Source organism: Lissotriton vulgaris, chromosome 5 (genome assembly GCF_964263255.1).
Source record: "Lissotriton vulgaris chromosome 5, aLisVul1.2, whole genome shotgun sequence".
Taxonomy (NCBI): domain Eukaryota; kingdom Metazoa; phylum Chordata; class Amphibia; order Caudata; family Salamandridae; genus Lissotriton; species Lissotriton vulgaris.
The window spans coordinates 1797944898-1797957560 of NC_141693.1; the positions used below are offsets into that span (position 1 = coordinate 1797944898).

The 12663-nt window shown below is 46.7% G+C and overlaps 1 protein-coding gene across 2 annotated transcripts in view; it reads left to right on the forward strand.

Annotated features, from left to right (window-relative positions):
• ACLY (ATP citrate lyase) overlaps nucleotides 1-12663 on the forward strand; it is a 320315-nt gene that overhangs the window by 251552 nt on the left and 56100 nt on the right. For both annotated transcript variants that reach the window (XM_086924155.1, XM_086924154.1), the window contains 3 exons: nucleotides 3031-3158; nucleotides 11018-11111; nucleotides 11450-11604. In XM_086924155.1, coding sequence (XP_086780281.1) covers nucleotides 3031-3158; nucleotides 11018-11111; nucleotides 11450-11604 — 377 coding nt within the window. The remainder of the gene's footprint in view (nucleotides 1-3030; nucleotides 3159-11017; nucleotides 11112-11449; nucleotides 11605-12663) is intronic.

Below are 12663 nucleotides of genomic sequence, written 5' to 3' on the forward strand. Positions count from 1 at the left end.
ACAACACCACCGCCATGTGGTACTGCAACAAACAAGGCGGGTGGGGTCGTGGACCCTATGTCAGGAGGCTCTGCACCTCTGGAACAACATGGCATTACCTTGGTGGTTCAACACTTGGCAGGTTCTCTGAAAGCCAGGGCGGACAAACTCAGCCGCCGGTGCATGATGGATCACGAATGGCGTCTGAACTCTGACGTGGCATAAGGTCTCTTTCTGCAGTGGGGAGAGCCTTGGTTAGATCTTTTCGCCCCACGAAGAGAACTCGCAATGTCATCAGTTCTGCGCGTTGGAATTTCCAAAGCGGCACTGGCTCAGAGACTGTTTTCGTCTCGAGTGGAGCTGCCGTCTACTGTACGCTTTTCCGCCTATACCACTTCTGCCCAGAGTGCTGAAGAAGATCAGGCCTGACCGGGCCCAAGTTATTCTTGTGGCTCTGGACTGGGCTCGAAGAGTATGGTATCTCGAGTTACTCAGTATGAGCATCGATCCCCGATCCGTCTGCCTCTTCGGGAGGATCTTCTGTCGCAGCAGCAGGGGCCAAACGTTTAATAAACACTTCTGCCTTGACAGTCCGGTCCGGAGAGACAGCTCCTTTGGCCGTTCTGTGCTCTGTGATTTTCTGGTGTAATCCTGTTCTCGGACCCACCCCCTGGGTTGGTTTTGCACGGGTATCTATACTAAGGTAAGGAATCTATCACTAACATGTCTCTTTCAAATGCACAAGTTACTACTTGTGTAACAATATATCTGTAAGAGACATTAGTTAGTGATAGATTCCTTACCGCCCCACCTATCCTCCCCTTTCTGCGAACTGATTACTAGGGTTATGGTCATCCCCTTTTTAGGGCCCTAGTCAGTATCTTGCATGGCTCTGCGTCGCGGCGCGGAAAGTCGTGTACAGACTGATGTCAGCGCGCATGGGTGCACCTAAGTAGTCTCCGTGACGTCATCTCGACGGTCACAGCGCTAGTGACTGGCACAGTGCCGCACAACGCCACCTACCGACGCACAGGGGTACTGCTAAGCAACACTGTCCGGCTCCAGTCTGACGCCTAGGGTTATTCTATGGTAAGGAATCTATCACTAACTAAAGTCTCTTATAGATATATCGTTACACAAGTAATAACTTGTGCTTCGCTTTCGGTTCACTTAAAACTGAGAGCACTCTTAGGAAAGACTAATGCTGTGTACTTTCCCCATGGATCCTGCTTGTACCTGTAAACATTTTTTTTTTTTAATTGCACATAGCCATCTGGAAAGCTATCTTGTTCTTCAGTTGCACAACACATTTGCAGGTTTTTGTTGAAAATTCCTCTTCTTTTGTGAGTGCATTTAATTTGAGAAACTGCCTTTTTACAGGCAAAGTATAAAACCACATTTCAGTCTTAGTGTCCCCCTAACATGGTGATTATGGGCAATTTATAGTGTTTATGGCCAATTGAGTGTTATGCACAGGATAAGAGCTTTTCACAGGAAAGAGACAGCCACATTTTAACATGATTTAGCAATGCTTGGTTCTCACTTTGATGTGTAAAGCATATGCTATATTTATGACATCTGTGGCACCTCGTTTGGAGAGTTGGCTACATTTAAAGGCACTTTTTATGAAAGCTTTTTTTTGGTTAGCAACACAATTATGTATCCCATCAGCAACTGTGCCTTTTTCTGAACACATATATTACTGGATATAAACGATTTCCTTATTTGAACTTGCAGGCACCAGGGTCATGTTTTGAATGGTGCAGCAGGTGCAGTGGTTCAGGAGCCAAAAGGTCTATGAAACCCACTGAATGCCGATTGATTGCTATATTTTACTACTAAGCAAGCAGTCGAGAGTGCTTTTTTTTGGTTGTTTTAGAACAAGGGTCTCCATCGTTTTATGTAATAAGAGCTCACTTATGGTCAATCAAAATCATCGTGAGCTACTAATATTAGTAGTGTTGCAATAATAACCGCATCAGACAATTACATTAGTGGCCACCATACACAAGATTACCAGCAGTGGTCACCTCAGTGCATCAGACAGGATTGCCAGCAGTAATGTAAAATAGGCGTTTTCCATTTGGAATGCTTCTGAAAAAGGTAATACATGCCAGCCACAGCTGCAGTGCCTCTGGCACAAACGCAATAATATTAGCAATAAGCCTCACCACAAGATATTTTTTGCTCAAAGTCAACTTTAACTATTCATTAGAAATGTAGGCATTTTGTCTCCAAATATCAACTTAAAAGTTCCGAAACTACGCAAACTTTTAACTTAAATGCACAATTTTAGCATTCATATAATGAATTCAGCCATGCAAAGTGTTCCGATTTATTAGGCTGGGACGCACACAGGAGAACTACTTGCAGGTAGCTAGAGAGACCTACCAGTAACTCACGAGTGACTTGTTGAGGAAGCCTGTTTCAGAACCATTGCACATAAAGTAACATCACCTAAAGCATTGGCAGTCCAAACTCTGTATTTTTGTCCCTCTTATTCCTAGTGACTATTCAGTTTTCCCTCCAAATTTCTCCTTTGCTCTGTGCTAAAACCTGTATGTTAAAACAGTGCACCCCCAGCCACCAATTTGTGTTCACAAGCCAGTGAAACCAGCCCTCCTGCCACCCCCCCCCCCCCCAGCAACAGGGATGTTCGGCATCGGAGGGTGTTTCTGTGAGCTGTTCAAACTGTGTTTACTAGGGACTGTGCACTGCGTTTTTTGGCCAGGAGAGGGAGTAAAGTTTTATTCAAACAGTATTGTTAGATTTTAAGTTAGTGAGGCCTTTACCTGCAGAAGTCCAAAGTGTGGATTGAGACTTAATGTGGTCTCTTTTGTTCTCATTTTCTACTTATTATTCTTCTCTTCACCGTACGAAGCCTTTTTTCCTTCACCAGACCACAGCTCCTTTCTTCTTCTTGTCCATCTCTTTCAAACTGTGTGCATTTACCCCAGTTCAATGGCAAAATTGATTGTTTGAACAATAAAATGGTCTGTAATTTATCCCTTCCCTTTCACTAGAATTGTACTTTCTTGTGTTTAATGGCAGGTCCAGTTTGGCCACGCTGGAGCCTGTGCAAACGAAGCATCAGAAACTGCTGTTGCGAAGAACCAAGCAATGAAGGATGCAGGAGCCTATGTTCCCAGAAGCTTTGATGAACTGGGAGACGTTATCCAGTGAGTAAAGCCGTCTGTGGCGCCCAACTTGAGCGATTCCTCTTTTCCTGCCCTTATTTCTTTCTTTGGTACATATTGGTTGGATTTATGGTATTACTTTTTCTCCATCTTAAAGAAACATCAATACACCACTTAAACTTTACCAAGCATTGTTTAAATAACTACATTAGTTAGGTTATATTTATCGCTATGTTTATAATTGTGTTATAAACCCTCCTTTATACCAGATTTCAAACCATACCCCTTTTACACTCTAAAGTCCCTGATTTAAAGTGTTTTGATACCAAAAGCTTGTCATGCTCTGTTAGACACACAGGAAGACATCTAGTACATGTATGATGATATAGATTTGAAGGTCCATCAGGAGGCCTCTATAGGAGTTACAATATGCAGTGGAACCAACCCCATCCAAGATCATTCTAACCAGTCAATGGATAAAGTTTTGTGAAATTTGTACTAGATTAGCATTATCGTTTGACTCCCACAAAAGAGTACATTGTTCGGTGCTATTTTAGACTTGTTTTCCTTGCGCTTTATTACTTGAACTTATTGATCTTCTGTGCTGACTTCTTCAATACCGATCTCTTGTCCCTCAAATACTGTTTACGTTTGTATAAATTCTTTCTTTTGATGGGTCTGTGAGGAATGTGGATTAACTCAACCGTTCAGTCTTCCTATAGTGATAAATTGAGCACAATTAGGCAGAAGTATGTTATATTAGAAGTATTTGAATAGCACTCAACTCACCCAGGAGGGTATCTTGGTGCTGAGCAGTATCCTTTGTCCTGCTTGGAGGTTTGAGTTGGAGATCTTTAAAATTACTTTACAAAAAATACCCTTACGTTTCATGAAATCCAAAAAGAAGATATGCAGGGTTTTAAAATTAAAATGTGAATTCCGGGGGCGCTAGGTGGCGCCTTAGCGTAGTGCTCTCGCCGAACCGGGAGAACAAATCATCATAATCCTCATCCTGCCCATAATTAATGCGTTGAAACACCACCGGAGAACGAGGGAAGACACACTGCGGCCGTGGGGCGAGTTTCAGACTGGTACCGGACGACACGAGCTCAATATCCGGAGAAAGGTGTGCCGCGGACCGAAGCGAGGATAAGCGCTGGTCCCCTGGTGCGGCCTGACAATTTACGGAAGGCCGGGGAGGCAAAGGCCGGTCGGCGGACAAAGCGCACGCTCAACGGGGGCAACGAGGAGCGGACAGAGCACCCACGCAACACTACCGCCTCTTACATCTGCCACTACCTGACTGCAGCGGAGGGCGATTCGCAAGGGAAGTGCCTGCGGACCCCCCCGGAACGTCTTTGCCGAAGACGGGCATGAGAGAGGTGCCTGGGGGCTGCGTGACTTACCTGTAGTAGTGCTACACAACCGCAACAGGTTAGTGCCCCTAAATCCCGCACTGCAGAGGAGGACGCAGTAGGCGATAAATTGGTGGCCTGGGAACCGCACGAGGATCTCAAAGCTGCAACGGAGGTTGGCGGGACCGTCATTTTGGAATCTAAAAAGGCGCGGGCCCCTGAGACAATTGCGAGGCTCCTGCATTGGTCGAGTGCCTGGCCCATCTGGCCTCGTAGGGACTCTTACTCTCAAATCGGAGCACCCGCTATAACCAACTGGGACGACGTGAAACCCTGCACGGTTGGGCTGCACAGATTGAAGGGCACACCAGATGGAACCCCAAGCCTGACTAGACTGGGCCGGCAGCACAGGTGCGCCATTAAGGCAGGCTGTTCAGCCCCCCTCACTTGCCATAATCATATAGCACACAGCCCGGCACAATGGGCAAAACGGAGCCACGGCAGTCAAAATTGCAGTTTGATGCACGCAAGACTTCGGAAGCGAACTCCAAAAACCAGAGAGACAACGACCCGCCAGAGTCGCAAGAGGAGGGCTGGAAAACCCTCCTGGTGAGCATGCAAAAGCCTCACTTCCATCGACTCCAAAATAGACTCTTATAAATCACCGCCTGGATAATGTAGTGGCGAAATTGAATGGGCACAAAGAACGCCTCAAGGAGGCTGAGCAGAGGGTTTCGGACTTGGGAGGACGGGGCAACCGCCAACAGGCAGCAAGTGGAGCAAATAGACAAGCTCCTAAAGCTCATAGCGGACAAAAATGAGGAGTTCGAATCGCGATCTCGAAGGAACAATGTTCGCATGCAAGCCTTGCCGAAACGACCAACACAGGTCGACTAGAAGACTACATGGAACGCCTGTTGATTGAACTTTTCGGGAGAGATTCTTTCTCTGCGCAGTTGATTATCGAAAGGGCGCACCGCTCCTTGACACAAAAGCTCCCTGCGGGAGCTACGACGCGCCCGATCATAATGAAGTTCCTTAATTACCACGACAGGGACACGTTACTGAGACTCGCAAGGGAGAAAGGTGATGTAAAATACAAAAATACCACCTTGTCCTTCTACCCTGATTTCACCAAGGCGGTACAGGAGGCCCGACGAAAGTTCCTGGCGGTGAAAAAACAACTACAATCCCGAAGTATCCAGTATGCAATGCTGTATCCGGCGAGGCTGTGGATTCACCATCGAGGCCGTCAACTTATCTTCCTGACACCCCAGCAGGCTGAGGACTACCTAAAGCGAGACAGGAGATCGTCTTCCCGGGAAGCAGCAGCAAGGCGCCGTTCACGCTCTCACTCTCCTTTGTCGGACCCCTCTTGAGGCGCAGAAACTGCATTGCTTTGGACACGGACTGGAATGCTACTTGGCGTCGCGACAACGAGCAGCGGTTTGGTGATGTATGACTCTTCCCTTGACATGAGGGCACATATTGGCTCCTGGCCGCTCGCCTCATCCCGTCAGATCAGCCCCTGGACCCAGGTGGTTGTGGATGGGTGAAATAGGGAGGTGAAGTGGACGGGCGGGACCCCCTGGCGGCCCCCACTGAGGGCATTACCTCTGTTTACCTTATGTGTTTAGAGGTATGGGACTCTACCGCCTGGGCAGCACGACTCAGGGGATTGTTGTTTGGGGGGGGGGGGGGGGGGGGGGGGTAGGAGTTTCTTCCTGGCAAGTTGGGGTAGCCGGCGTGGGTGGTGGGGGTCATCGTAATGTTGCTAACCAACTACGCTTAGAGATAGAGCGAAGCGGACATAGGCACTGTTCCGAACATCATGATCGCATTCTTCTCACTGGGCGAGGGAGGTAAGGATGATACAAGTCTATCCATCGTGTCCTGGAATGTGCGTGGACTCGACGACCCCAGAAAACGTAGGCAGATTCTAGGCTATCTAGACAGGCATCACATAAAAATAGCGCTTCTGCAGGAGACGCACTTACCGAAGGGTAGCGACCCCAGATTTGCATCTCGATGGGCCTCACGCAGTTGCTACGCCTCCTACTCTTCATAAGCCAGAGGGGTAGCAATACTCATTAAGCGGGGGGTCCGATTTGTAAAACGAGGCACTGACATTGACCCCGAGGGCCGATATTGTATGCTGTGGGGCACACTACACTCACAGGACATAGTGTTTGTGAATTATTATGGTCCAAACACGGACGATCCACATTACATGCTTCTACTCCAGGGCAAAATACAAACACTAGGCTGTAGGTACACTATATGGGGTGGGAATTTTAACACTGTGACACACCCAGATGTGGATAGACCGCATGCCACAACTGCCCACTATACTTCTTCCCAGCGCGCCTTCCGTGATCTCATGGATAACACTGGCTTGGTGGACACATGGCGCCACTTACATCCCTCTAGGAAGGAAGACACACATCACTCTGCTATACACAACACATGGTCGCGCCTGGACTACGTACTTGTTGCACGCGGGATGATACACTGGGTGGAGGGAGCGACCCACCTGGCCAAGACATTTTCAGACCATTCCCCTGTGAAGGTTGTAGTGAAACCCCCTGTGGACCAGGCACCTTTTCTTAACTGGAGACTTAATCCCCTACACCTGCAGGACGCCGTCTTTAAAGCGGATATAGAACAGGAGATTATGGACTTTTCCCTAGGAATACAGGGTCAGTGACAGTCTCACTACTGTTTGGGAAGCATTCAAAGTAACTATAAGGGGGTGGTGCATCTCCAAGGGAGGTGGGATATTGAAGGACCTACGACGCACGCTGAACACACTGGAGACCGAGATGAAAGCACTGGAAAGGTAGATAGCTAGCCAAGCTGACCCGGGCCGTTGGGGGGGCTACTTTGCGGGATAAGATGTCAGAATATATGGAGATAGCAGAAAGAGAATGTAAGTTCAGAGGGAAACCATGCACAGCTAGAATATATGAAGAGGGTGATAGACCGGGAAAGTCGCTGGCAGACGCAATTAGACCACCGCGTTTTCACAACTACGTCTCTGAATTACGCACGGAGCAAGGCGTAATTATATGCAGATCCCTCCCTGACCAGATCTCTACCCATACCGAATATTACAGGAATCTGTATACCACGCGGAGGCAGCATGCACTGACCCTGAGGGACTATTTCGATGACGTTGCACTTGCATGGCTGGGAGACGTGCAGCAAAAATTCTTTGCACTGGACCTCGAGGTCGATGAAATTAAGGAAGCCATAATGAGCATGAAATCTGGAAAATCCCCCGGCTCCGATGGACTTCCCATAGAATTTTACAAAACATATGTACACATTTTAGCACCCATCCTTAATGCGGTTTACTATGAGGCACTAGAGGAAGGCACCCTGCCTGAAACCATGAGAGAGGCACATATTTTATCATTGCTCAAGCCAGGCAAAGCACCTGACCTGTGCGACTCTTACCGGCCGCTTTCCCTTCTCAATAGTGACACCAAAATCCTCGCCAAGGTATTGGCTATTAGATTAAACCTCCTACTAGAAAAAATTGTACTGCCTGACCAAGCGGGCTTTGCGCCCAATCGGGCCACAATCTTCGGACCCTGTTGGCAATCATACAGGATATTGATCCCAAATGTGCGGCGGTGGTGGTCTTCCTAGACGCCACCAAAGCGTTCAATTCGGTAGAGTGGGACTATGTGGTTGGGACCCTAACATACATGGGTATGCCTGCCCAGTTTGTCCAATGGATTAAACTCCTCTATGCCGCACCCTTTGCGAGGGTACTCCTTAACGGGGCTAGGTCGGAACCACTTTCCATATCTAGAGGGACGCGACCAGGCTGCCCCTTGTCCCCCGTCCTGTTTGCGATAGCCATCGAGCCCCTGGGCCAAATTACGCCAGCACCACAACCACAGAGGCCTTATTTATCCATCCCGACAAGTGCTAGTTTCCCTTTATGCTGACGATATAACCCTATATATCCACAAACCCCAGGAGAACCTGAATCCAGTCTTGAGGGAAATCACTAAATTTGTAGCGGTTGCAGGAGTGCAGATAAATTGGAGCAAATCGACCACCTTCCCACTGACTGAGAATACATCCCCTCATCCTCCGGACTACCCATTGCACTGGGAAATGGAGGACTTTAAATATCTGGGGATACATGTCTCCCGGGACAAGGACACTCTTCTGAGGACCAATTACGGCCGAGCTGTGATGAAAGTGACAGACAATATAACGAGCTGGCTCAAGCTCCCCTTATCAATGGCAGGGCGCATATCCTTAATAAAAATGGTTATAGTCCCCAAATTTCTATATTTATTCATAAACATACCCTATCATCCGGGGACGTATTTTTTGCAACTTTAGGGATGCAACTCGTCCGTCTGGTATGGGGGGGGGGGGGGGGGGGGGGGGGGCGAACAGGCTCTCCCGTATAGACATGGTGGATTTGATGTGCCAGATCTTGAACAGTACTACCACAGTGCGCAGGCGCAGTTTGCTGTATACTGGTTTCATCCTCCCCCCTACATGCCTCTCCTGGCAGTGGAGGATGGCCATATGGCGCTGGTCCCACCGTCCGGGTACTTGTTTACCCCGTACAAGGAACGAGATAAAGACCCTACCACTGTCTACTGCACAGTTAAAGCATGGCATTGGTTAGCAAGGTCGGAGGGCATTCCCCTGTTGTATTCCCCTAGAATACCGCTGAGCAACTGCCCGTACCTGCCGGTGACGACGGAGAAAATTTGCCAAAACCTCTTGACTAGAATGCAATATTCCACCTGGGGGGACTTATATCATGAAGGAGAATTTCGCACCAAAGAACAGTTTTTTGGGGAGCACGCCTACACGTTATGGATGTCTTCCTATATACCAGACTCAGAGTATGCGCGCCAAAACCCCTGATTTCCCAAAGGAGCCAGAGATATATACTTCCCTCCACTTGCTGCTACAGGCAGAGGCACCCAGACATGTTACCTCCATGCTGTACCCGCGAGTCCGTTCACAACCCCCGACCGCACAAGCTAGAGCCCGGCTAGCATGGGACGGGGACCTGACTGAACCGCTCACTGATGAGCAATGGGAATCGGCGTGTGGGCAAACGGAGCGGATCACCGGAAGCAGTTGATTGCGCTTGCTCCATTTCAAATTTTTACACAGGATGTACCATACACCGGCACGGCTACATCGGCTAGGCCTTAGGGAAGATAACAGATGCGTTAGGTGCGGACAGGGCCCGGCAGACTTCCTACATCTGGCGTGGACCTGCCCCAGAGTGGCAGACTATTAGAGGGGGGTGTTTGCAGGACTCACCGCTATGCTCCAACTAACCATCTAACCACACCCCCGCATTGCCCTCCATTGACACTCCCCACCGCAAATTTCTCCTCATGGGTGTATTGCTAGCACGTAGACAGATAGCTTGTAGATGGGGTAGGGGCAGGGCACCTAAATTCAAGGATTGGATACATGATATGACTACCTGGCAGGAACACTTGCTGGCATATGCGGAGCAGCTCCCGATGAAATCCTGCCCAAAAGATATATGGGGGCCATTGCTGTCTTATCTTAGAGGGCAACAGGAGGATGAGGGCCAGAGCGGTGGAGAAGGAGGGGACACGGACACTGTTGTGGGGTGAGCAGAGGGTGTATTACCTAGGAGGGGGAGAAGGTGAGGGGATTGGGAGGTACGTAGCTAAAGGGAAGCTGCAATTCGGAAAGTAAGATGCCATGTCTACCACTGCCTTTCTTCCAGAACTTTGTAAAACGGGTCACGGAAAGTGACGTAGTAAAGGTTGGACTCTACAATGGACATGTAAATCTGAAAAGCTCAGCTCGTGTGGATTATTTGTTCTGTGCTCAATGGGGGGGGTCAGTTCGGGGATGGGATTGAAGGGAGGTGGTTGGGACGGGGGGGGGGGAGTTTTCGGAAAATTCTATGTTGTAAACTGTACATACGACATAGTTTCACGCCAATGCTTTAATTGTATTGTGGCTTATTGTAATACCTGAATATAAATAAATAATACAAAAAATACAAAAATAAAATAAAAAATAAAATGTGAGTTCTGTGATTAATGGAGGAAAATGCTAAGTGTAATACACAGCCAACACGAGCAAAGAGGACTGTGAAAAATCTTTAACAACTTTATTTAACATTTAATTGACACGCAACATACAAACCTTTAACTGGCATGTTCAGAATAGTATAACTTGCATCCATATTTTGTAAAAGGTGAATTACACCATATTTTAAAGAGCTGTAACCTCTTGGTCATCAAAATAAAAAAATAGTATCATAAGCAGACATGTATTCTGCTGCAAATAACAATCAGTCCTCTTGATGAAAGACAGCGAGGAACTCAAAGCTAACATGAGCAGGATTGTTGTGGCTTTTTTCATTTTTAACCAGTTTCTCTATATGGTTCTCTTGATGTGACTGTTTCTGAGGGACTTCTTTAAATACCCAGTTAATATATATGCTGGTCCCCTTCTCTCCTGTGTATGGGTTAATGCCCATCTTTTTTTCTTTCTCATATTGCTTAGGTCTGTGTATGAGGAGCTCGTTGCCAAAGGAGAGATTGTACCTGCCCAAGAAGTGCCTCCGCCAACTGTGCCAATGGACTACTCTTGGGCGAGGGTATGGTTTGTTTTCCAACTACTGACAATTTGTTATTTTTGAGTGAGCTATTAAACTTTCACATCTTAGTCTGTCTATACTGAGCATCTTTTTCTCTATCCTCTTTATAGATTTTGTCGTTTCTCCACACTTTCAGTTTTTTGTGCCTTCCGTTTTCTGGTCATTTTATTTCTGCTATCAAAGCACAGCCTCTTTTCTTTTGCCCCAATTTAATTATCACATCCGCATTTATTCTCCCTCTGCTTAAGTCTGTAACCCTCTTCTACAGCATGCTTTGTTTTGCTTGTGAATATTTTCACTTTATCTGGTCTGTTCCTCAAACTGTTTGTTTGTATTAGGAACTGGGACTTATCCGAAAGCCAGCTTCCTTTATGAGCAGCATTTGCGATGAGAGGGGACAAGAGCTTATCTATGCTGGGATGCCTATAACCGAAGTATTTAAGGAAGACATTGGCATCGGTGGCGTCCTGGGCCTACTTTGGTTTCAAAGACGGTGAGACATAAAAAGCCTTCTAAGTGCTCAATTATTTTTCTGTGCACAAGATGCCTTAATTTTCTTCCGAAAAATATGATTGGCCTAGTTAAGAGGCATCTATGTTTCAGTGAGGTTTGAATGCGGCTAACAGCTTTATCTTACCTCACTTGGAAGTCATTTAAGCTGAAGGAAAGGCAGGCTGAAATTCATTACTGAAGTGTTTGTATAACCCATTTGGCTCGTTGAAAGGATCAACTGTATAAAAGGCATGCAAATGTGTCCATCTAGTTTAGAAATCTCGGTCTTTCCTGAAAGGAAGACCTGGGAAGGACAGTTCTGCTTGCACTAGCAATATGTGCTGCCGTCCTCCGATTGGATCAATGCACACACTAAAATCCATATAGAATGTGCTTATGTGAGGCAACTACTGAACTTATTTTAGATAGTATAGAAAAAAACTAATATGAATAGTACTAAAATAGGCTGCAAAGTACAAAGGAAAATGACAAGGACCCTGACGTGAGCTTTGGAAATTATAGATAATAGCTAGCCATACAGTGTTCTGTCCTTTTGTATCCTACACTGATAAGAATACAAAGAAAATTATTGCTTGAAAATAAAGGTATGTTTATTAAATTGTGACCAGTGGCCGCTAACCTCAAAGAGAATAATATCCAACATTTTGGTAGTTGAATAGCTTCAATGAAAGGTAATCGTCTAAAACCTACCCCAGAAAAGACAATATTGGTGATTAATGACTAAGAGGGGTACCCTGCTGTCGGGCCAGGAAAAGGCAAGCTGCTATTACTAATGACATGCATTCACTTCCCATAATCCAGGAATTATATTATGATCTTCTTGATTGATCACACTTTTAATTTGCTTGGTTGAATAGAGCTCTGTTTATTGGCTCACTATCTAACCTGAGATAATTTGGGGCTTATGCCTCTGCTCTTCTCCTTGCTCGGATTTATTAGAACATGCCAGTGTGCATACAGAAATGCCACACAAACATTCCTACACTCGCTCAGAAATTGTCAACTAGAGCAGGTTACAGTGGTTTAGTTGCTGAGGAAA